Source organism: Callorhinchus milii, unplaced genomic scaffold (genome assembly GCF_018977255.1).
Source record: "Callorhinchus milii isolate IMCB2004 unplaced genomic scaffold, IMCB_Cmil_1.0 Scaffold19, whole genome shotgun sequence".
In the NCBI taxonomy this organism is placed as follows: domain Eukaryota; kingdom Metazoa; phylum Chordata; class Chondrichthyes; order Chimaeriformes; family Callorhinchidae; genus Callorhinchus; species Callorhinchus milii.
This window is the reverse complement of record NW_024704760.1, coordinates 12,603,430-12,629,500: the sequence shown is the minus strand read 5'-3', so window position 1 is coordinate 12,629,500 and position 26,071 is coordinate 12,603,430. Positions and strand designations below refer to the sequence as shown.

At 47.5% G+C, this 26,071-nt stretch overlaps 1 protein-coding gene across 1 annotated transcript in view; it reads left to right on the top strand.

The window, feature by feature from the left end:
* Positions 1-2,241: 2,241 nt before the first annotated feature.
* The window catches only part of LOC103190121 (choline/ethanolaminephosphotransferase 1), a 37,017-nt gene continuing 13,187 nt past the window's right edge, over positions 2,242-26,071 (top strand). The window contains exons 1-3 of the mRNA XM_042342263.1: positions 2,242-2,598; positions 22,314-22,461; positions 23,829-23,970. Coding sequence (XP_042198197.1) covers positions 2,242-2,598; positions 22,314-22,461; positions 23,829-23,970 — 647 coding nt within the window. The remainder of the gene's footprint in view (positions 2,599-22,313; positions 22,462-23,828; positions 23,971-26,071) is intronic.

The window sequence follows — 26,071 nt, the reverse complement described above, 5'->3', positions numbered from 1 at the left end:
TAACACTCTCTCTCTGTATAACTCTCACTCTCTCTCTGTATAACTCTCTCTCTCTGTGTATAACTCTCTCTCTCTGTGTATAACTCTCTCTCTGTATCTCTCTCTCTCTCTCTCTCTCTCTCTGTATAACACTCTCTCTCTCTGTATAACTATCTCTCTCTGTATAACTCTATCTCTGTATAACTCTCTATCTCACTCTCTGTGCAACACTCTCTCTCTGTGTGTATAACTCTCGCTCTCTCTCTCTGTGTAACACACTCTCTCTCTGTATAACTCTCACTCTCTCTCTGTATAACTCTCTCTGTATAACTCTCTCTCTCTCTGTATAACTCTCTCTCTCTCTGTATAACTCTCTCTCTCTGTGTATAACTCTCTCTCTCTCCGTATAACTTTCTCTGTATATCTCTCTCTCTGTATAACTCTCTCTGTATAACTCTATCTCTGTATAACTCTCTCTCTCTCTCTGTACAACACTTCCTCTCTCTGTATAACTCTCTCTCTCTCTGTATAACTTTCTCTGTATATCTCTCTCTCTGTATAACTCTCTCTCTCTGTATAACTTTCTCTGTATATCTCTCTCTCTGTATAACTCTCTCTCTCTCTCTCTCTCTCTCTCTCTCTCTGTATAACTCTCTCTCTCTCTCTGTATAACACTCTCTCTCTCTGTAGAGCTCTCTCTCTGTGTATAACTCTCTCTCTGTGTATAACTCTCTCTCTCTGTATAACTCTCTCTCTCTGTATAACACACTCTCTCTCTCTGTATAACTCTATCTCTGTATAACTCTCTCTCTCACTCTCTGTACAACACTCTCTCCCTCTGTGTATAACTCTCTCTCTATCTCTCTGTATAACACTCTCTCTCTCTCTCTGTATAACTCTCTCTCTCTCTCTGTATAACACTCTCTATCTCTCTGTATAACTCTCTCTCTCTGTATAACTCTCTCTCTGTATAACTCTCTCTCTCTGTATAACTCTCTCTGTATAACTCTCTCTCTCTGTATAACTTTCTCTGTATATCTCTCTCTCTGTATAACTCTCTCTCTCTCTCTCTCTCTCTGTATAACTCTCTCTCTCTCTCTCTGTATAACTCTCTCTCTCTGTATAACTTTCTCTGTATATCTCTCTCTCTGTATAACTCTCTCTCTCTCTCTCTCTGTATAACTCTCTCTCTGTATAACTCTCTCTCTCTCTGTATAACTCTCTCTCTGTATAACTCTCTCTCTCACTCTCTGTACAACACTCTCTCCCTCTGTGTATAACTCTCTCTCTATCTCTCTGTATAACTCTCTCTCTCTCTGTATAACACTCTCTCTCTGTATAACTCTCTCTCTCTCTCTCTGTATAACTCTCTCTCTCTGTATAACTCTCTCTCTCTCTCTCTGTATAACTCTCTCTCTGTGTATAACTCTCTCTCTCTCTCTGTATAACACTCTCTATCTCTCTGTATAACTCTCTCTCTCTGTATAACTCTCTCTCTGTATAACTCTCTCTCTGTATAACTCTCTCTCTCTGTATAACTCTCTCTCTGTATAACTCTCTCTCTGTATAACTCTCTCTCTCTCTGTATAACTCTCTCTCTGTATAACTCTCTCTCTCTCTCTCTCTGTATAACTCTCTCTCTGTATAACTCTCTCTCTGTATAACTCTCTCTCTCTGTATAACTCTCTCTCTGTATAACTCTCTCTCTCTCTCTCTGTATAACTCTCTCTCTGTATAACTCTCTCTCTCTCTGTATAACTCTCTCTCTGTATAACTCTCTCTCTCTCTCTCTGTATAACACTCTCTATCTCTCTGTATAACTCTCTCTCTCTGTATAACTCTCTCTCTCTCTGTATAACTCTCTCTCTGTATAACTCTCTCTCTCTCTCTCTGTATAACACTCTCTATCTCTCTGTATAACTCTCTCTCTGTATAACACTCTCTCTCTGTATAACTCTCTCTCTCTCTCTCTCTCTGTATAACTCTCTCTCTCTCTGTGTATAACTCTCTCTCTGTATAACACTCTCTCGGATCACGTGACGTTGTTGGTTGTGGCGGCGGAGCGGCTGAGGCCGGAACCGGGGGGTCTGTGCGGGACCGGGAGGGCGGTGCGGGGCTGTGCGGGACCGGGGGGTCTGTGCGGGACCGGGAGGGCGGTGCGGGGCTGTGCGGGACCGGGGGGGCGGTGCGGGGCTGTGCGGGACCGGGAGGGCGGTGCGGGACCGGGAGGGCGGTGCGGGGCCCGAGCGCTCGAGGCTGTACATGAACGCCCCGCGGGGCTCCCGGAGGCCGGCGGCTCGGCGCAGTGAGGGCGGGGGCGGGGAGGGCCGGGCCGGGCCGCGGGGCTCGGGGAAGGCCGGGGCCTGGGGCCTGGGCCTGGGCCTCGGGGCGCTGCACACACAGCCCCTGTCGCGGCAGCAGCTGAAGCGGTTGGAGGACCACCGGTACCGCAGCGCGGGCCGCTCGGTGCTGGAGCCGCTGCTGCAGTGCTGGTGGGAGTGGCTCGTGCGGCGGCTCCCGCTCTGGATGGCCCCGAACGTCATCACCATCACCGGCCTCGCGCTCAATGTCTGCACCACGTTAGTGCTCGTGTGTTACTGCCCAACCGCCACCGAACAGGTAGTCCGTCCGTCTGTGTCTGTCTGTCTGTGTCTGTCTGTCTGTCTGTGTCTGTCTGTCTGTCTGTGTCTGTCTGTGTCTGTCTGTGTCTGTCTGTCTGTGTCTGTCTGTGTCTGTCTGTCTGTGTCTGTCTGTGTCTGTCTGTCTGTCTGTCTGTGTCTGTCTGTGTCTGTCTGTCTCTGTGTCTGTCTGTCTGTGTCTGTCTGTCTGTCTGTGTCTGTCTGTGTCTGTCTGTCTGTGTCTGTTTGTCTGTCTGTCTGTGTCTGTTTGTCTGTCTGTCTGTCTGTGTCTGTCTGTCTGTGTCTGTCTGTCTGTGTCTGTCTGTCTGTCTGTCTGTGTCTGTTTGTCTGTCTGTCTGTGTCTGTGTGTCTGTCTGTGTGTCTGTCTGTCTGTCTGTCTGTGTCTGTCTGTCTGTCTGTGTGTCTGTCTGTCTGTCTGTCTGTGTCTGTCTGTCTGTGTCTGTCTGTCTGTCTGTGTCTGTCTGTGTCTGTCTGTCTGTCTGTCTGTGTCTGTCTGTGTCTGTCTGTCTGTCTGTCTGTCTGTCTGTGTCTGTCTGTCTGTCTGTCTGTCTGTCTGTCTGTGTCTGTCTGTCTGTCTGTCTGTCTGTCTGTCTGTCTGTGTCTGTTTGTCTGTCTGTGTCTGTGTGTCTGTCTGTGTGTCTGTCTGTCTGTCTGTCTGTCTGTGTGTCTGTCTGTCTGTCTGTCTGTCTGTGTCTGTTTGTCTGTCTGTCTGTGTCTGTTTGTCTGTCTGTCTGTGTCTGTTTGTCTGTCTGTCTGTGTCTGTCTGTCTGTCTGTCTGTCTGTCTGTCTGTGTCTGTTTGTCTGTCTGTCTGTCTGTCTGTCTGTGTCTGCCGTCCCTGTGCCCCTCACCGCGGGCCACTGCCGTCCCAGTGCCACTGCCTGACTCCATGTGTTACCATATGCAATCCCCTGACACCACTCAGTCACTGCCCGGCAATCACTGGGCACTGCGCACTGGCTGCCGGTGTGCACTGGGCACTGGCTGCCGGTGTGCACTGTGCACTGGCTGCTGGTGTACACTGTGCACAGGCTCCTGGTGTACACTGTGCACGTGGTCACACACTGGACTGTGCGGTCAGTGCTTGCCACTGAGTGGTCACTGTTTGGTGTTCCGCACAGAGGCTGAGTGACTGTCATACACTTTACTTGGTATCTAGTGGTCAATCAGACTTACACAACCTCTGGCATCTTCAGGTGGTCAGTAACTGGTGCTGTGGACAAGCCTTTGCATTTATCTAACAGTTATTGTTCAATAATGACTTGCGGAGGTTAGCGGTGTAAAGTGAGATGAATTTACAGATGACCGACAACACCCAGATGCGTCTTTATAATAATAATCCCTCCAAAAAAAAAAACAATAATTAAATTGGTCATTTTCAATCCACGACTGTTTGTGGGACATTGCTGTGCGCAATTGGCTGCCGCGTTTGCCCACAAATATACAGTCAATTCACTTTACAGTGTGTTCTGTGAAGCGCTTTGGGACGTCCTCCCGACGTGAAAAGCGCTATATCAAATGCAAGGATTATTATTATTATTATAGTGCCTTATCACATTAGAAGAACACTAGGACTATTCTCCTTGGAGCAGAGAAGGTTAAGAGGCGACTTAATAGAAGTTTTCAAAATTCTGAGGGGATTCGATAGGATGAAGGAGAAACTATTCCCACTGGCGGGAGGGTCGGTAACCCGAGGACACCGATTTAATATAGTTGTTAAAAGAAACAGAGGGGAGGTGAGGAGAAATGTTTTCACACAATGAGTTGTTGGGATCTGGAATGTATTACCTGAAAGACCGGTGGAAGCCGATTCGATAACAACTTCATAATAATAATCCTTGCATTTGATATAGCGCTTTTCACGTCGGGAGGACGTCCCAAAGCGCTTCACAGAACACACTGTAAAGTGAATTGACTGTATATTTGTGGGCGAACGCGGCAGCCAATTGCGCACAGCAATGTCCCACAAACAGTCGTGGATTGAAAATGACCAATTTATTGTTCTTTTTGGTTTTGGAGGGATTATTATTAGGCTCTGTGTGGAGTAAGGAAACTTGCCCAAGGTTTCGCCCTCTGCCTGGAATTGAACTCAGGTCTCTCACTTGCAAAGCGAGTGCTCTAACTCCTGAGCTACAGGACTCCACTTTTAAGAGAGAAGTAGATAATTATTTGGAGAGGACAAGTTTGCAGGACTATGGGAGGAGAGTGGGGGAGTGGGGTTGATCAGGGCTATGGGGAGAGAGCGGAGGAGTGGGGTTGATCAGGGCTATGGGGAGAGAGCGGAGGAGTGGGGTTGATCAGGGCTATGGGGGGAGAGCGGGGGAGTGGGGTTGATCAGGGCTATGGGGAGAGAGTGGGGAGTGGGGTTGATCAGGGCTATGGGGAGAGAGTGGGAGAGTGGGGTTGATCAGGGCTATGGGGAGAGGCGGGGGAGTGGGGTTGATCAGGACTATGGGGAGAGAGTGGGGGAGTGGGGTTGATCAGGGCTATGGGGAGAGAGTGGGAGAGTGGGGTTGATCAGGGCTATGGGGAGAGGCGGGGGAGTGGGATTGATCAGGACTATGGGGAGAGAGTGGGGGAGTGGGGTTGATCAGGGCTATGGGGAGAGTGTGGGAGAGTGGGGTTGATTAGGGCTGTGGGGAGAGCGCGGGGGAGTGGGGTTGATCAGTGCTATGGGGAGAGAGTGGGGGAGTGGGGTTGATCAGGGCTATGGGGAGAGAGTGGGGGAGTGGGGTTGATCAGGGCTGTGGGGAGAGCGCGGGGAGTGGGGTTGATCAGTGCTATGGGGAGAGAGTGGGGGAGTGGGGTTGATCAGGGCTTGTGGGGAGAGCGCGGGGGAGTGGGGTTGATCAGTGGGGAGAGAGTGGGGGAGTGGGGTTGATCAGGGCTATGGAGAGAGAGTGGGGGAGTGGGGTTGTTCAGTGCTATGGGGAGAGAGTGGGGGAGTGGGGTTGATCAGGGCTTGTGGGGAGAGCGCGGGGGAGTGGGGTTGATCAGTGGGGAGAGAGTGGGGGAGTGGGGTTGATCAGGGCTATGGGGGGAGAGCGGGGGAGTGGGGTTGATCAGGGTTATGGGGGGAGAGCGGGGGAGTGGGGTTGATCAGGGCTATGGGGAGAGAGTGGGGGAGTGGGGTTGATCAGGGCTATGGGGAGAGAGTGGGAGAGTGGGGTTGATCAGGGCTATGGGGAGAGGCGGGGGAGTGGGGTTGATCAGGACTATGGGGAGAGAGTGGGGGAGTGGGGTTGATCAGGGCTATGGGGAGAGGCGGGGGATGGATTGATCAGGACTATGGGGAGAGAGTGGGGGAGTGGGGTTGATCAGGGCTATGGGGAGAGTGTGGGAGAGTGGGGTTGATCCGGGCTATGGGGAGAGAGTGGGAGAGTGGGGTTGATTAGGGCTGTGGGGAGAGCGCGGGGGAGTGGGGTTGATCAGTGCTATGGGGAGAGAGTGGGGGAGTGGGGTTGATCAGGGCTATGGGGAGAGAGTGGGGGAGTGCGGTTGATCAGGGCTGTGGGGAGAGCGCGGGGGAGTGGGGTTGATCAGTGGGGAGAGAGTGGGGGAGTGGGGTTGATCAGGGCTATGGGGAGAGAGTGGGGGAGTGGGGTTGATCAGGGCTATGGAGAGAGAGTGGGGGAGTGGGGTTGATCAGTGCTATGGGGAGAGAGTGGGGGAGTGGGGTTGATCAGGGCTTGTGGGGAGAGCGCGGGGGAGTGGGGTTGATCAGTGCTATGGGGAGAGAGTGGGGGAGTGGGGTTGATCAGGGCTTGTGGGGAGAGCGCGGGGGAGTGGGGTTGATCAGTGGGGAGAGAGTGGGGGAGTGGGGTTGATCAGGGCTTGTGGGGAGAGCGCGGGGGAGTGGGGTTGATCAGTGGGGAGAGAGTGGGGGAGTGGGGTTGATCAGGGCTATGGGGAGAGAGTGGGGGAGTGGGGTTGATCAGGGCTGTGGGGAGAGCGCGGGGGAGTGGGGTTGATCAGGGCTGTGGGGAGAGCGCGGGGGAGTGGGGTTGATCTGGAAGCTCTTTTCGAAGAGCAGTACAGACACGATGGGTCGAATGGCCTGTCCTGTATAATTCTATGATTCTATGACTTCACAGGACAAAGCGCTTCACAGGATTTAGTATGAAATGGAGTGACTGTGTAATTGTAGGCAAACTTGACAGCACAATTGCGCACAGTAATGTAATGTCCCACATACAGCCATGAAAGGAATTACCAATTTTATTTTGGGAGATTATTGGCTTGATCACTGGAAAAACTCACTTCTCTTTTCAACTCGTGCCATAGGATGTTTAACATCCACCTGAACAGGCAGACGGGGACCTCGGTTTAGCTTCTGGAAGGACGTCACCTCTGATAATGCAACTCCTCACCCCAGCACTGCATTGGAGAGTCATCTAACTCTATGCAAGTTCAAGTCCTGATGTGGCACTTGAACCCACAACCTTCTGACTCAGAAGCAAGAATGTTACCCCTGAGCCAAGCTGATGCATTGCTGACTTTAGAAGAGTTTGCAAGCAATGAATTAAACTGCCAGTGTGGTTTAACTTGCTGAGTTGAACTTTGGTGTGGGGTTCATCAGTTGCACCATTTACTGTCAGAACTACTAGATTCCTTCTGTCTGCAGTTTGGTGTTCAAAGGAACTTGAGTTTATATGGTTGAGGGGTGATCTGATTGAGGTTTTTAAAATAATAAGGGGATTTGATAGGGTAGGTACAGAGTTTTTTGTATTAAATATTTCCTCTGGTGGAGGAACACAGAAAAAGGGGGACATCATCTTGAAATCAGAGCTCGGCCATTTAGGAGTGAAATCAGGAGGCAGTTTTTCGCCCAAAGGGTTGTGGAAATCTGGAACTCTCTCTCCCCCAAAAGGCTGTGGATCCTGGATCCATTCACATTTTCAAGACTGAGGTGGATAGATATTTCTTAAGTCAAGGTATCAAGGGATATGGGACAAAGGACGGGTAATTAGATAGAGTTGAGGTACAGATCAGCAATGATCTTATAGAATGGTGGAACAGGTTTGAGGGGCAGAATCGGCTACTCCCTTTTTCTGACAAATATCTGTCTGTGTAGCCTGAGTCATTGTCTGCTTCTGTATGCAATGGTTCTTCACATTGCTGGAAGCTTGTCCGAGCTTGTACTGTACAATAAACTGAGGCCATAACTGCACCTGGATACACAAGGAAGTCTGTGAGGAAGATGGGCAGACTTACCCCAACACTTCTATACAGGAGGCCATACTGGGAATAGTCAGAAGGAATATAGTGTAGTTGGGGATGAGACAGTCAGGAAGACTGACGCACTTTTCTGCAGCCGTAACAGGGAGACAAGAAGACTCTGTTGCCTTCCTGGGTGAAGGATGTCACTTCTGGGCTGGAGAAAAATTTGAAGCAGGAGAGAGTGGATCCCATAGTTATGATTCACATAGGGACCAATGATGTACGGAGGACAGGTAGGGACGAGTTGAGGAGCAAGTTCCGGGAATTGGGAGTTAAACTAAAGAGTAGAACTTCAAAGCTATTAATATCGGGATTATTATCTGAGCCGGGGGCAAATTGGTACAGGCAAAAAAAATTAAAGAACTAAATACCTGACTAAAAGAATGGTGCGGAGGGCAGGGGTTTCACTTTAAGACCACTGGCACCAGTACTGGGGTATACGGCAGCTATTCCAAAGGAATGGACTCCACCTAAACAGGGCTGGGACAAATGTCCTGGCAACACGAATAAATAGGGAGGTAGTCAGGGCTTTAAACTACTAAGGTGGGGGGGGTGGTAAATTCAATCATATGTAATCCGTCACAATTAAAATTAGGTCCGATGAAATTGGGAGAGCAGTTTAACCAGGGAGATGAGCAAAGGGTGTCAAGCGGGGAAAGGAAGCCCAGGGATAGGGTACTGGTGAATAGTACTAATAGCTCAAAGTCAGAATTAAAGGTGCTATATCTGAATGCGCGAAGCATTCGAAACAAGATCGATGAGTTAAATGCACAAATAGAAACAAACGGGTATGATCTGGTAGCCATCACCGAGACACGGTTACAGGGAGATCAAGGGTGGGAGCTAAATATTCCAGGGTACGTGGTGTATAGGAAAGATAGGCAATGTGGTAAACGAGGGGGAGGGTGGCCCTGATAATAAGGGATGGGATAAAAACAGTAGAGAGGAAAGATTTTAAATCAGAAAAGCAGGAAGTAGAGTCAGTATGGGTAGAGGTACGTAACAACAAGGGGCAGAAAACTCTAGTGGGAGTATATAGACCCCCGAACAGCAGTCACAGTATCTCTCAAGGTATAAATCAGGAAATTAGCAGAGCATATAGTAAAGGAAAATCATTAATTGTGGGTGATTTTAACCTGCACAACCAAATTGGGAAAAATATGATAGAGGAAGAGGTTATAGAATGTATTAGGGATAATTATCTGGATCAGTTTGCCGAGGAGCCAACCAGGGAACAGGCAACATTAGACCTTGTTTTGTACAATGAAGCAGAGCTGATCAGCAAACTGGAAATTAAGGCTCCTCTCGGGCAACGTGATCATAATATGATGGAATTTAGCATTAAGTTAGAGAGAAAAGTAGTTAAGTCCGAAGCAAAGGTTTTAAATTTAAGTAGAGCCAACTTTGCTGGTATGAGAGAGGATTTAGCCAAAATAAACTGGGAAATTAGACTTAAGGATTTGACAGTAGACCAGCAATGGCAGACGTTTAAGGAGATAGTGCAAAATTCCCAGCGAGCACGTATTCCTTTGAGGAATAAGAATGCCACGGGAAAGGTGGCCCAACCGTGGCTCACTGGAGCAGTTAGGGACAGTATAAAGTTAAAGGAAGAAGCCTATAAAACAGCTAAGATGAGTAGTAAACCCGAGGATTGGGAGAACTTTAGGGATCAACAAAGGAGAACCAAAAAAGTGATTAAGAGGGAGAAAATGGAATATGAGGGCAAACTAGCGATGAACATAAAGACAGACTGTAAGAGTTTTTATAAATATATAAAGAGGAAGAGGCTGTCAGAGGTAAATGTGGGTCCGTTACAGGCAGAGACGGGGGGAATTATAGTAGGGGACAAAGACACGGCAGAGTCATTAAACAAGTACTTTGCTACTGTCTTCACCCTAGAATACACTGAAACCCTACCAAGAAGAGAGGGGAACCAAGAAGACAATGTTAGCGAGCAACTTGGAGGAATTAATATGAGTAAAGAAATGGTTTTAGGTAAATTATCAGGTCTTTAAACCGATAAATCCCCTGGACCTGATGGCCTTCATCCGAGGGTTTATAAAGAGGGGGCTACTGAGATAGTGGATGGTTTGTCTTTGATCTTCCAAAATTCTCTGGATTCTGGAATGGTTCCCATTGATTGGAAGATTGGGGGAACCAGTAGATGTAGTATATTTAGATTTTAAAAAGGCATTTGATTTTAAAAAGGCATTTGACAAAGTGCCACACAAAAGGCTATTGCACAAGGTTAAGGCCCACGGGATTAATGGGAACATATTAGCATGGAATGAAGAGTGGCTAACGGGTAGAAAACAGAGAGTAGGGATAAACGGGTCATTCTCGAATTGGCAGAATGTGACTAGTGGAGTGCCACAAGGATCAGTGCTCGGGCCTCAGCTATTTACAATTTACATCAATGATCTCGACGAGGACATTGAATGTTACGTATCTAAATTCCCGGATGACACTAAACTCGGTGGGAGAGTGAGCTCTGAGGATGATGCAAAAAGATTGTGACGGGATATAGACAGGTGAGGGGAGTGGGCGAGTAGGTGGCACATGGAATTTAATGTGGGGAAGTGTGAAGTTATTCACCGAGGTAGAAAAAATAGAAAAACAGATTATTTTCTAGAGGGGGAGAGATTAGATAGTGTTAGTGTTCAGAGGGATTTGGGTGTCCTTGTACACCAGTCTCAAAAAGTTAGTTTGCAGGTGCAGCAGCAACTAAGAAGGCGAACGGCAGTTAGCGTTCATTGCAAAAGGTTTAGAGTACAAGAGTAGGGAAGTCTCGCTGCAACTGTATAGGGCTTTGGTGAGACCGCACCGAGAGTATTGTGTGCAGTTTTGGTCCTTATTTACAAAAGGACATACTTGCCCTCGAGGGGGTGCAGCGTAGATTCACTCGGTTAGTTCCTGGGATGAGGGGATTGACCTATGAGGAGAGGCTGAATAAACTAGTGCCGTATTCTCTATAGAGTACAGAAGAATTAGGGGAGATCTTATTGAAACATATAAGATTCTTAAAGGGCTGATTCAGTAGTCACAGAGGGTCTGTTTCCCCGGTGGGAGAATCTATAACCGGGGGTCACAGTCTGAAAATTAAGGGTCAGCCTTTTAGAACAGAGTTGAGGAAACATTTCTTCACTCAGAGGGCAGTGACTTTATGGAATCCACTTCCCCAGAAGGCTGTAGATGTCAGTCCTTGAACATCTTCAAGGCTGAGACTGATAGATTTTTAAAAACAGAGGGATTAGGGGATATGGCAATAGGGCAGGTAATTAGAGTTAGGTCAGAAGATCAGCCATGATCTTATCGAATGGCGGGGCAGCTCGAGGGGCCGAATGGCCGACTCCTGCTCCTAATTCTTATGTTCTTGTGCTCTAGACCCATTCATCAGCCTCCCTGATTGATATTCAGCTTCGCGTCAAATTCTTCACAGTCCCCAAAAGTGCGATGCGCTCTCTGTTCAAATAATCTACTAGCACTCACTGTCTTGGCTCACACACGAGGAAGGGCAAAGTGCCAGAACACTGCAATGTCAATGTGAAGGTCCACAGAGATAGCTTTTGCAAAGGAATTAGACAAAGATTTGAAAAGGAAAAATCTAGAAGGGTATAGGGTGTGGGGGAAAATGCATGGAGTGGAACTGCGGATAGCTGTTTTCATTCCCAATGGCTTTCTGGGCTGAAACCTTCCATGCTTCTAGAAATCAGTACTTTCATAGACCCATAGAAATATACAGCACAGAAGAAGGCCATTCGGCTCATTGTGTCTGCTGGCCTTTTAAGAGCGATCCTTTCAGTTCCATTCAGGAAAAAAGAAAGATGTGATGTGTAATTATAACTTTTAACATCCCACAGGTATATATATTGACATCCAGGCTGACAGGCCGGCAGCATTGTCACCAGTGCTGTTCAGCGTCGTTTCCTATTACACGCTCCTCTCCCAGGGCAGCCTCCCAGAGCGCTTGAATGGTGGGTGTGATGAGAGTTTTCTCAGTATTCCAACCATTGTTCTTCCCTTATACAAGTTTACCAAAAAAACGTCAATGTCAAGTGCTTTGACATGTTTGGATGTGATAACATGTATTATAAACTGCTGTGTAGGTATCAGTATTGCCCAACACCCACCACATGGGTCAGTCTTGTGTCGTTGCCACCTACCAAGTGCGTGAAAACCTTTATAATTGCAGCAGCCTGGTGATGCTCTGGTCATAGTATGTTACGCAAGTTTTAACCTGTAATGTAATATCTGCACACTGCTGGGACTGAACAGCTAGTTCCCATAGCTTGTAATATATTCCTGATGTAACATTTGACTGTGTATTTGATTCAAGGTTACGAGGACAATACGGTCTCTTAACTGGCATTGGGTGCTCTGGTCTTAACCAAGATAATGGCTATTTTGGCACTGATTAGAGCACTTGCCTCGCAAACGGAAAACTGGGTTTGATTCCCGGGCAGCGCAAAACATTGGACAAGTTTCGTTACTCCACACACCTCTGTTTACCTAGCAGTAAGTGCAAACTCAACCTTTAGTCGATTGGTGGATTGCTTTTCCGGGGCTAATAAATCTCTCTCAAAAAAAGTAATAATAAATAAATAAATTGTCACTCAATCCACGACTGTTTGTGGGACACTGCTGTGTGCAATTGGCTGCTGCGTTTTGCCCACAAATTATACATTCAGTTCACTTTACAGTATATTCTTTAAAGCACTTTGAGACTTCTCAAAGACATGATAAGGCGCTATATCAAAATGCAAGAATTATTATTCTTATCTTCTCTAATGGTCCCCTGAGATGGAGTTTATTATTGTAACTCATAGATTGGCTTTGTTACCAAACTTCGTCTTTGGCCACCATATTCAATTTCTGTTCCTAATGACCACAGTTTGGGAAAGACTTTCTTCCTGATTTGAGCCAGAAGCTTGAAGTTTGATTGAAACCAAGTTTCAATTGAGCGAGTGCATTGGTTGCTGAGTGTGGTGGGCACAAGCAGTGTTCGAGACCATGGACTTTCTGGGATAAGGTGAAGTAACGGCTGTCCAGTGGATTGTGTGTTTCTCTGAGCTCACCTTTCTTTTGAATGTTCTTGGTGTACACTTGGCTGATTGGCTTCCTGTTATCTGTTGCTGGTTGGTTATGTTTACGCCGATTGGTTTTTCGCCTATTGTGCCAAATATTTTGGGTTGTCCTCCAATTGGTAGGTTTATTGAGAACTTTAGCTGTGAGGAAGCTCAGAGCCCCCAATAGTAAAACTCTGCAATGAATCTTCTCCTTTCAGCCGATCACCAAGCCACTGGACCATTTTGACAGGATGCACTGTACTTTTCTGTGACTGATACACCCTTACTTCGTGTGCTTTTAGTTTCCTTGCAGCTGAGTGGTTGTGGGTGTGGACCATTGCTGATGGACAAAAATCTCTTCCAACCTTGGAGCGTGTTTTTGGCCTGAGCCTTGATCTGTATTTTCAGAGAGTTTTAAGACAGATCAAATAGGTTGAGGGGTTCTGAACCGCAGGACAGAAGACTTCGACAGGAGCCAAAGGGTATGGCTTACGTCCGTCTTGTTGACATTTAACTGCAAAACTTTGTGCTCATCCAGGCCTTGAAGTCTGTCAGACAAGCTGACAGAGCCTCAGGGGACTGAGGGACGCAGCTGGAGGAGTTGAATGTCATCCACATAGATGTGGAAGTTAATCATCTGTGGATGATCACTGAGAGGGAGTATATAGATGAGGAAGAGAAGGGGATCAAGGATGGAGCCTTGGGGTAATCTGCAGGTGACCGGGTGAGGGTGAGAAGGAAAACCATTTTGGAAATGTAGTGCTGGCGGTTTGTAAGATAGGACTCGAACCAAGCGAGTCCGGTCCTACTGAGATGGATGGTGGAAGAGAGGCGGTGGAGGAGGAGGATGGTGGGTTTGACTGTATCGAACGTGGCAGAGAGGTCCAGGAGGACAAAGAGTCAGAAAGAGCCCTGGTCACAGATAGAGAGGACATTGATTGTGACTTTCACGAACACTGTCTCTACTGTGGGCAGAACAGAAAACGGACTGGAGGGGTTCGAGTAGGGAGTGGAGGGAGAGGTGTGAGCAAAGTGGGTTGGCAACAACGCATTCCAAAGCTGAAGCCAGGAAGTGCAGGTTTGAGATAGGGCAGTAACAACAACAACAACTTGGATTTATATTGCGCCCTCCACGCCGGACGGCGTCTCAGAGCGCTTTACAGTTTAGGATCCCGGGACCGAGCCAGGGGGGAAGGTGACCAAATCACAGTCAAAAAGAAAGGTCTTCAGCAGAGACCTGAAAATGGGAAGGGAGAGAGCGAAACGAAGGGAGTGAGGAAGGGAGTTCCAGAGCCTTGGGGCATAGTGGCAGGAGGACGGAGGACTCGGGGGAGACGAGGAGGAGGCCAGACCCGGGGTGATCGGGGAGCAGAGTTTCGTGCGGGTGAGAATGCAGGCGGCAGAGTTCTGAATGAGTTGGATTTTATGGATGGTAGTGGATGGGAGACCAGTGAGGAGGGCATTTGAATAGTCCAGCCGGGAGGTGACAAAGGCATGGACCAGAGTTTCAGCAACTTTTGGGGACAGGTGTTGGCGGAGACGGGCAATGCGTCAGAGGTGGAAGAAAGCGGTGCTAGTGAGTGACCGGATGTGGGAGAGGAAGGATAATTGAGGGTCGAACCTGACGCCTATGTTCAGAGAGTTTTAGGGGGAGGTCAGGTAGGTGGAGGAGGTGAGAACCATGAAATTTTAGACGTTGACGAGAGTCAACAAAGACAAAGAGTATGGCTTCCATCTTGTCAACGTTCAGCTGAAGGAAGTTTGCGCTCATCCAGCCCCTGAGATCTGACAGGCAGCGGAGAGAACATCAGGGGACTGGGGGTCGCAAAGAGAGGTGGAAAAGTAGAGTTGGGTGTCATCCGCATACATGTGGAAATGTCTGCGGATGACATCCCCAAGAGGGAGCATATAGATCAGAAAGAGGAGGGGCCAAGGATGGACCCTTGGGGTACCCGCAAGTGACCGGGTGAGAGCGGGAGGAGAAGCCGTTTGTGCAGATGTACTGCTGGCGGTTTGTGAGGTAGGACTCGAACCGGGTGAGTGTGGTCCCACTGAGGTGAATGACGGAGGAAAGGCGGTGGAGGAGGATGGCGTGATCGACTGTGTTGAACGCAGCGGAGAGGTCCAGGAGGACAAGGAGGCAGAGGGAGCCCTGGTCACAGATAGAGAGGATGTCGTTTGTGACTTTCACAAGCGCAGTCTTTGTACTGTGGGCGGAAACGGGACTGAAGTGGGAGGAGAGGTGTGCGCGGATTTGCTTTGCAACAACATAATAATAATAATAATAATAATCCTTGCATTTGATATAGCGCTTTTCACGTCGGGAGGACGTCCCAAAGCGCTTCACAGCGCTTCACTGTAAAGTGAATTGACTGTATATTTGTGGGCGAACGCGGCAGCCAATTGCGCACAGCAATGTCCCACAAACAGTCGTAGATTGAAAATGACCAATTTATTATTGTTTCTTTTGTTTTGGAGGGATTATTATTAGGCTCTGTGTGGAGTAAGGAAACTTGCCCAAGGTTTCGCCCTCTGCCTGGAATTGAACTCAGGTCTCTCACTTGCAAAGTGAGTGCTCTAACCACTGAGCTACAGGACTCCGTGTTCTAGATGTTCTAGAACTTTTGAGAGGAAGGGCAGGTTAGAAATAGGGTGGTAATGGCTGGGGTTTGAGGAATCTAGGAAGGGTTTTTTTCAGGAGGGGGATGATGACAGCAGTTTAATGGAGGCAGGGACTGATCTGGAGGAGAAGGACTGGTTGATAATGTCAGCCAGTAGTGGGCAGAGGAGGGGGAGCTGTGTGACCAGTAAGTTGGTGAGGAGGGGGTCGAGGCAGCAGGTGGTGGGTTTCAAGGAGGTGATGTTGGGTGAGAGGGAGGAGGGAGAGATGGGGAGGAAAGAGTGTAGAAAGGTGCTGGTGGTAGGAGCAGATGATGAGGAGGGTGATGGGGACAGAGAGGGGGTGGTGGTGAGTGACAAGGGGCAGGTGGATGAGGCTGCCTGGCGGATGTTCAGTATTTTAGTTGAAAAGAAGTCCATGACCTCCTCGCACTTGGCATTTGAGACGAAGATTGGGGGGCCTGAGGGGGGCCATGGAGGAGGTAGTGGGTGGTGGAAAAAAAGGATTTTAGGGTTGTGTTTAGCCTCCGAGATGATGTTGGAGTAGAAGGCCGTTTTTGTACGTGTCAAAGAATGGCGGTAGCTGTGGAGATGCTCGAGCCACAGTTGGGGGTGAACTGTCAGGGCAGGTTTCCACCATCTGCACTCAAGGCAGACGGGTTTGAGTTTTTTGGCGGTGGAAATGGTTGTTGTTCCAGGGGGATCAGGTGGGTTTGGTAGTGCATGAGGTTGGAGGGATTGAGTGTAGGGGAGTGATGATGTCGGTTTTAAGGGGGAGTGGGACTGATCCTGAGGAGAGGGACTGATTAAAGGTGTCTGCCAGCAGTGGGCAGAGGAGGGGAAGCTGGGTGATCAGCAGTTGGGTGGGATGGGGCAGCAGGTGGTGCGTTTCATCAGGGTGATGAAAGATGAGAGGGAGGAAGGAGAGATGAAGTGGAGGAATGTAGGATGAAGGCCATGGAAGGAGCTGAGGGGGGGTGGGTGGATGAAGGAGATGGAATGGAACGGGTGGTAGCCGCACGGGGCAGGAGGACGAGGCTGATACAATACGCAGTTTTTGCTTGCGACAGGGAGTGGCGATAGGTGCTTGAGCCACAGCTGCTGTGGTGAACCGTGAGGCTGGTTTTCTGCCACCTGTGCTTGAGCAACCGGTTTTGTGATTTTAGGGAGTGGAGATGGCTGTTGTACCAGGGGGAGCGGGTGGGTTTGGAGACGGTCCTGGATTTCTGAGGGACAAAGTTTCAAGGTGGAGGAGAGGTGATCACGGAGCAGCTTGATGGCTGCATCAGGGTCGCTGCAAGCAGAAGGCCAGAGGGAGAGGAGGTCTGAGGATGAGAGAGCATTTGTGAGGTCCTCGGGGGGAAGCCTTTTCCATGGGCGAAACAAGAATGGTAGAGGGGAAGAGGGATGTGAGAGGAGAGGGAGATGAGGAAATGGTCTGAGAGCAACCAGATCATTAGGTGAAATTAGCCTGGCTATTGGTTGGTTAGCTTTCCATCAATTAGTTGTGAACATTTATGCCTACCGCTAGGAATACAACCCAACATATTAGGCCCAAATCTACCCAACTAATCAATGCAAGCCTAACCAACTGATAGCCACTTGTCAGCCTGGCTCAGTTAATAGCACTCTTGGTAGAAGATTATGAATTCAAGCCCCTACATGGTGACAACGTCAAACTGGTGCGGTCTGCTTGTCAGGTGGATGTTAAAGATCCCATGACACTATTCAAAAAACGAAGGCAGTTTCTCATGGTACCTGGCCAACAATCCCCCAAATAAAATTGTTGATTGGAACGTCCTCCCAACGTGAAAGACGCTATACAAATGTCATTTTGTTCTTGTTGATTCACTTCAAGGCTGTTTAATGGGACATTGCTTTGTGCAAATTGACTGCTGCATTCCAATTGCGCACAGCAGTCTACAAACAGTCGAGGATTGAGTGACCAAATTATTATTATAATATTTATTTTTTTGAAGGGATTATTACCCTCGGAAAAGTAATCCACCAATGTACTAACATCCAGGTTCCTACTTACTGCTGGGTAAACAGAGGCCTGTGTGTAGAGTAAGGAAACTTGCCAAACGTTTTGCCCTGCCCGGGAATCAAACCCAGGTCCTCTGGCTTGCGAGGTGAGTGCTCTAACCACTGAGCTACATGACTCCACAAGAAGTATTCAAGATCTTAAACATTCCACATAAATTGAACTCTAATAGTATTTTTAAAATAATTCAAAGTCTGCAACAAGGGGTCATGGAATCAGGTTTAAGAAGAGGCAAAGTTGGGACAGTTCAGATGTAATAATAATAATAATCCTCGCATTTGATATAGCGCTTTTCACGTCTTCTAGACGTCCCAAAGAGCTTCACAGAATATACTGCAAAGTGAGTTGACTGTATATTTGTGGGCGAACGCGGCAGCCAATTGCACACAGCAATGTCCCACAAACAGTCATGGATTGAAAATGACCAATTTATTATTGTTTTGTTTTTTTGGAGGAATTATTATTAGGCTCTGTGTGGATGTAATGGCTTTGTGTGTGTGTGAATATGTGGAATGGACAAGGGTGTTGCAACCCCCTCTCCTTCACCAGTGAGCCTGTGACTGACCCACAGTTAACCTGCTGTTACTCATGGCTCAGAGCATGCCCTGCTCACTTGTGGATCGTTGCCAGAGCTGTTCAGGATTCTCCCACTTCCTCTTCTTCGTCTCTCTTCCTCCCTCCCCATTTTCAGGTCTCTGCTGAAGACCTTTCTTTTCAAACCCACCTTTGGTCACCTTCCTCCCCCTCCCCCTGGCTCGGCCCCGGGATCTGTTACTGTAAAGTGCTCTGAGACGCTGTCCGGCTTGGAGGGCGTTATATAAATCCACGTTGTTGTTCCTGTTGTTGCTGTCCATCAGATGGGGGGTGGGGGGGAAAGAGAATTGCTATATGTGTAGAGTGAGCATAAGGATTCTGAAAAGTGCTATGTAAATGCCATTTGTTGTTGTTGAAGTATAGGACTTTGGTTTATTTTTGACTGGTGGGTTTTTCTGTAGTTTCCATTAGAATCTTTTCAAAGATTATTTTCAAAGTGTCACAATAGAGATGCACCAAAGGGATAAGGACAGGGAGCAACTTAGGGAAATTTTCATTAGTAGAGAATTGGTGCTCGGGAAACTGTTAGCACTAAAAAGTGACAAATCCCCTGGTCCGGATGGTCTGCATCCCAGGGTTTTAAAAGAGGAGCTTATGAGATAGTGGAGACCTTATATCTGATCTTCCAAAATTCCTTGGATTCTGGAACAGTCCCCATGATTGTAAGATCGCAAATGTCACACCACAATTTAAAAAAGGTGGAAAGGAAAAGATGGGGAACTATAGGTAGTTAGTCTTACATCAGCGATAGAAAATTTTTTAAAATCATTGATTAAGGATGTGGTAGTGCGGTATTTAGGGCACAATATAATTAGGCCGAGTCAACATGACTTTACAAAAGGGAAGTCATGTTTGACAAATCTCGTAGAGTTTTTGAGGATATTTCCAGTAAACTGGATAAGGGTGAATCAGTGGATGTGGTCTATTTGGACTTCCAGAAGGCATTCGATAAGGTGCCGCATAAAAGGTTAGTCCAAAACATAAGGGCCCATGGAATTGAGGAGCATATCAACGGATTGGGGAATGGTTAACGGGTAGGAAACAAAGAGTAGGGATCATCGGGTCCTTTCCGGATTGGCGGGATGTGACTAGTGGAGTGCCACAAGGATCAGTCCTTGGACCTCAGCTATTACCATCTACATCAACGATGTAGATGAGGACATCGAAGCTAATATATCTAAATTTGCGGATGACACAAAACGTGGAGGAAGTGTCAACACATAGGATGACATTAAAAAAATGCAGCGAGACATAGATAGGTTAGGTGATTGGGCAGGTAGGTGGCAGGTGAAGTATAATGTAGGGGAGTGCAAAGGCATCCACCAAGGGAGCAAAAACAGGAGAGTGGGAGAGATTGGAATGTGTTAGCGTCCAGAGGGACTTGGGTGTCCTTGTACACCAATCACAGAAAGTTAGTGCAGCTGCAGCAGCAGTTAGGAAGGCGAACGGTATGTTAGCATTCATTATGAAAGGAAAAGAGTATAAGAGTAGGGAAGTCTTACTGCAACTGTATAGGGCCCTGGTGAGACCACACGTGGAATACTGTGTGCAGTTTTGGTCTCCTCATGTAAGGAAGGACGTACTTGCCTTGGAGGGGGTGCAGCGTAGATTTACTCGGTTAGTACCAGGGATGAAGGGGATGAGTTACGAGAATAGGCTGAACAATTTGGGCCTATATTCTCTAGAATATAGAAGAATTAGAGGGGATCTTATAGAAACCTCTAAGATCATCAAAGGGCAATGATAGAGTAGATAGTGGGAGAGTGCTTCCCCCGGTTGGAGAAACTAAAACCAGGGGTCACAACCTGAAAATCAGAGGCAGCCCTTTTGCACTGAGTTGAGGAAGAACTTCTTCACTCAAAGGGCAGTGAATGTGTGGAACTCACTGCCCCAAAGGGCTGTTGACGCTCAGTCCTTGAATATATTCAAGACTGAGATAGATAGATTTCTTATTGCAAAAGGGATTAAGGGCTATGGGGATAAGGCAGGTCAGGTTATTAGTTGGAGTTAGATTAGAAGATCAGCCATGATTGAATGGCGGGGCAGAGGCTCGAAGGGCCGAATGGCCTACTCCTGCTCCTACATGTTATGTTATGTCACATTGTGGTACATGATGTGTGGTGAAGTGTGAATTTTCAGGGTAGATACACCATCTGCAAACTGTTTTCCTGCCGGTGCCCTTCACTTTTCTGACCCTAATCGGCTGCTCGTTCCTCTCCCTCTCTTCCACCATCATTGTCAGAGACTTACTACACCATGCCCCTGTCTCTGAATTCAACACCCTTTGAAATCACCCCTTCTTCCCTCCCTACAGGCAAATCTCCATTATTTTTGTGAAATGCTTTGAGATGTTAATTCTAACCTCTGAGCTTCTGTCTTGTGTGGAATGTGGTACGTAAATGCAAGTTGTTGTTGTATGTGCAAGGTATCGTGAAAGTGTTGTATAGCGTTTTGGGCACAAAATATAAAGTCAATTCACTTTATCTCAACGACGTGATAAGGCGCTATATCAAATGCAAGGTTTATTATTGCTCAGCAGTTATTTCACAAGTGGTTGTGTAACCCTCAGAAGAGGCTGTTGCCGCATCAATATGGTGAATTCTGTGCATTGAAGGAGCTGGCTGATTGTGAGCTGGGGAGTAGAGACATAGCCACTTCCTTCATTTCAATCGCTCTTTCCCTGTAACTCGGTACAAAGATCAAGTGAAGCTGTGCTGAACTATGTGAATGGCACCCTTCTCACTGGGAAATGTGGCCTAACATTGCTTTCTTACCTCCTGTGGGCAACTGGACAGATTCCCATCAGTACAACAGAGCCAGGTATTGAACAGCAGAGATCAATCAGATGTAAAGTCTGAGGAGTCACTGATCCCCTCACACCTGAGACAGTGTGTGGAATTCAAGCCTCTTTGGTCTAATAATCAAAGGAATGTTTTACTTCCTGGTATTTGTTTCTTATATCCTTGATCACCTGTCTGCTCACTCCACTTAGCGGGCTCCGGTCTTCTCCATGTCCCCCACCCAGCACACCCCACCATCGGTGGTCGGGCCTTCAGCCTTTCTGCCCCCCGCCCCTTGGAACTCCATCCCACTATCCATTTACCTCGGCTCGTCCTTTGCCTCCTTCAAGGCCCATCTCAATACCCTCGTCTTGGACCCCTAACCTATCTGCCCTCCATCCTTCCTGATCCCAACCCCCAGCTCGGGTCAAGAACCCTTGACTGTCCAGCGCCTTCAGATGTCCACCCGAAGTGACAGCTGCTCTGCAATTGTTGTTGTTCTTCTCCCCTTTTAATACCATCCATCTCATTTCTGTTATTTGTCTGCCTGTTCAGAAAGATGTTAAAGATCCTGTGACAGGATATGAAAAGAGACGTGAGTTTCTCCTAGTGTCCTGATCGACAATCCTCCAGAAACATTGGTCATTCATTGCACAGCTGTATGTGGTGCTGTGCACAAGTTGGCTGCTGTGTTTTCCCTCTGTACATTGACTATGTTCATAGTAATTCTTTGTGAAGCGCTTTGAAAGTTTTTGAAGCTATTGGTTCTGTATCAGTTGCAAGGTTATTAATTCTTCAGCACTTGATTGCTGAGAATTGTTATGCAGGTTTTGGTGGGGATCGTGATGCACTCTTCCCTGGTCTTCCCTTCCTCCCTCCCTCCCTCCTTTCCAGAATAAAAAGGAATTTTAACATGCAAGCCAAGAATTGATGGATTGCAATGCAAATATAACCTTTGCAGTGTCAGCAGATGTGCAGAGATGTGTGTGTGCCGGCTGGCTGGGTCTGTGCATCTTCAGACCCAGAATTAACATCATTTTTGGGACAGAAGGCGGTCATTCGACCGATTGTGCAGGGGCACTGTTTATCTGAGTCGCCCTTTTATTACTCTCACTTTCCAGCTCTTTTCTCCACATCCCTTAATATGTTGCTTTTACAGTCACTTTTTCAGTTTCCTGTTGGAGAAATTTTAGTGGAAAGTTGGGAAGGTCGGGAATACAAATACATGTTTTGGGCAAAAAGCAAAACATTGTGATTGGCCAATTTTGCCTGTATGCGCTTGGGTTAAGTAGAGAGCCAAACTCCCCTAGTATGATTGTGCTTTTATATGTGAGTTTCTGTGAGCTTGTCGTAATTGTGTGTTGTGTTCTGCAGGCGCCTCTGTGGGCATATCTGGCCTGTGCTCTTGGGCTGTTTGTCTACCAGTCACTCGATGCTATTGATGGGAAACAAGCGAGAAGAACAAACAGCAGTACTCCACTTGGAGAGCTGTTTGACCATGGCTGTGATTCCCTCTCCACAGGTAGGACTCAGTGACTAAGTCATGTTCAGATTAATGTGAAGTAACTCTTGGATTCTCAGCAGGCAGTGTGAAGTACTTTGCCATATCATCCTGGTGTGTAAGGTGCTATATACATGTATTATTGGTCTGTGAGCACTAAGTACCTGACAACTTTTGACACAACCACTAGAGATGCAGTAACATGTCATGACTATGGCGCTAGCAATTGACAAAGCATCTTAGTCAGGAATAGGGACTGACAGCTGAAATAGAAAACGATCTGATGCGACTGCATTTATTCACCCTGCTGCCTGACCTCCCTAAGACCACAACATCTCCTATGAAGAGCTTAGAGACATCGGGGCGATGTGATAAGACTCTACATCAAATGCAAGAATTATCATTATTATTATTTTTATACACACGGTAATTTATTCCTGCAAATCTCTATTTAGGCTTTTCGAATATTCTTTGCTCTGGTTCTTTACACTTAGTACTGGTGTCCACAAAGTCCTTTTCAGCGCCGTGGGACGTCCTCCCGATGTGAAAGGCGCTATACAAATGTAATTTTGTTGTTGTTGTCACCCCATTACAAAACAGACTGCAGAGTCGCTGAAACAAGCTGTCAGATGCATTTTGCCTCCTACTCGATCCATGCTACAGAAGATGTCACACCAAACATGGTGGCGAATCATTATCTGCCATGAAAGTGATGGTGCTCACTCACACTGATTCGCTGGGCATCTAAATACAGTTACACACTTGTACGGAATACAATTAAGAACTCCTGAATAGAATTATCATCATTCTTCCACATGTTTCAGTTGTTGGTCAGTGCAGTATAGAGAAAAACACACACACGAGGATAACATGTCTTTGTGGACACTAGATGCTTCAGGCTTGATGTATTAAGCAGGTGTCAGCTTGGCTCGGTTGGGAGCACTCTTTCTTTTGAGGTAGAAGATTTGGGGGCAGTCCCGTACTATGTCAGAGTGGCCATCCTTTGTATGACACATTAAACTGAAATCCCATCTGTAAAGACTTGGTTCAATGCCTCTGTTTTTCCTCCCTCTTTCTATGTGGAAACTTGTGTGTAGAAACTCTAGTCCTAACCCTAATGTCCACCACACCATGCTAGGCAGCTTAACACACATGATTCTCTGGTATACATACATCTGTTGCAAATTAGTCATGGTTACACAATTCCAATTTGACTATCAACTAAAACTTGTGTTCCCAAACAGACTGTTTCCTTTCCAGCTTTTGTGATGTTTTCTTGGGTTCCCTCTGTGCAGTAACTCACCCAGAGCCTAGTGTCCTCCCTGTGCCCTGCCCAGTACAGTGAGTTATTTAAACCCTGTAATCACCTGTGCTGTCTCTTTCCGCAGTTTTCGTGGTGCTGGGAATCTGCATTGCTGTTCAGCTTGGCACCAACCCAGACTGGATGTTCTTCTGTTGCTTTGCTGGAGTCTTCATGTTTTACTGCGCGCATTGGCAGACCTACGTCTCTGGGACCCTGCGTTTCGGCATGTAAGTGTCCACTCCCGTGGGGGCCAAGGGTCCTACTTGCACACAGTAAGGTAGCTCTGATAGTGAACGGGTTAGGGCTTGTGGTGTGTGGGATTGAGCAGAATCAGCAGGTCCTAGGTTTACTCCGCTCTGTGTTGAATGATCAGCTGTAGGGGGCTGTAGGACTGGACTCATGATATCTGGTAAAACATCTGTCAGCTTCCCATTTCTTATGGTTGTCCTGTAATTTCCACTAGATAATGAGTTTGGATGTGGATCGAGGGCAGGATTGGAATTGAGATCTGGTCTGATTGCCGCTCCCCTCTCCCCTCTCCTCTCACACTTAGATACACTCAGACACATACAGAGGATTATGAGATTGCAGAGGAGCTGAAACAAGCTGTCAGATGCATTTGACACACACTGCATTCATGTCGTTGCACAGTGAGAAATAGGAAAGCTCTTATACATTTGAAAAGGGAAATTTGGTTTGACTGTTAATGTTCTAGCAGGAGGGTGGGTGTGAGTTATTGTGTGTGAATGTGTGTCCTCCTCCAGCCTGGAGGAGTGAGTTCTTGTGTGGTATCCTGCGCTTTGGGACCTCCTCCCGACGTGAGAGGCGCTCTCCAAATGTAATGTTGTTATTGTTGTTGCTGGCACCTGCCGGCAGCTGCCCTGAATGAGACAGGGTGAAGTTTAGTGGAGGCTGGCCCTGACATTTCATGGTGTTCTGCTGCCTTGTAAACAGAACATCACTCTCATTCTCTCTTTCTCTTTCACTCACTCTCTCTTTCTCACTCTCTCACACTCTCTCTTTCACTCTCTCTCACTCTTTCTCTAACTCTCTCACTCGCTTTCTCACTCTCACCATCTCATTCTCTCACACGCACACTCTCTCTCACTCACTCTCACTCCCTCTCTCACTCCCGCTCTCGCTCTCACCATCTCGCTCACTCTCACTCACTCTTATCTCTCATTTACTCTCTCTCTCACTCACTTTCACATCTCACTCTTACACACGCATTCACTCTCACACTCACTCACTCTCTCACAATCAACAACAACAACTTCGATGTATATAGCGCCCTCCACACCTCCATATCTCAGAGCTTCACAGTAACGAATGCCGGGGCTGAGCCAGGGGGAGAGGGAAGAAAGTGATCCAAGGCGCGGTCAAAAAAGAAAGGTATTCAGCTGAGACCTGAAAATAGCAAGAGAGGGGGCAACGCGAAGGGAGTGAGGAAGGGAGTTCCAGAGCCTCGGGGTATAGTGGCTGAAGGCACGGCCGCCGAGGGTGGAGCGGAGGATTCGGGGGACGAGGAGGAGGCCAGACCTGGTGGAGCGAAGGCAACTGACTTTGTTGTGAGGAGAGAGGAGGTCAGAGAGGTCGGGGGGTGCAGAGGAGTAGAGGGAATTGAAGACAAGGGTGAGGATCTTGAAGTTGATCCTCTTGGGACAGGCAGCCAGTGCAGTCTGGCAAGGACTGGGGTAATCGGGGAGCGGAGTTTGGTGCGGGTAAGAATGCGGGCGGCAAAGTTTTGTATGATCTGGATTTTATGAATGGTAGCGGAGGGGAGGCCGGCGAGGAGGGCATTTGAATAGTCCAGCTGAGAGGTGACAAATCACTCACTCACTCACTCTCTTACTCTCATTCACTCACACTCACTCACTCTCTCGTACTCATTCACTCTCTCTCACTCAGTGCTGCATATCGAACAGCTGACATTTTTTCAGATTCTTAAGATCATTTTGCCACAGCTTTTTCTCTTGTATTTAGTATTTAGTTGCTACATCGGTGCAGTCTGTGGTTACAGCAGCAGGAAGTGAGCAAAGCTGATCTCTGTACAGACACTCTGTAAAGCAAGGCTTCAGTGGCGTCAAAAGTTGCGATAGTCACAAAAAGGATATCCTGGGGGTAACTGAAGCCAACTTGCAACCCTCTGTTTGGACACTGACCTCCTGTTAGGCACCTTCTTTGGATTCATAGAAGTTGTTACTAGGAATGACATCCAAAGAGAAGCCACAGCAGGGAACCTACAGTATTTGCTTTATAGAAAGCCTTTTGTGAATCAGTTGGAGGCCAGTTACTCGTGTGTAAGAGGGTGATGGTGTAGGGGTCCCT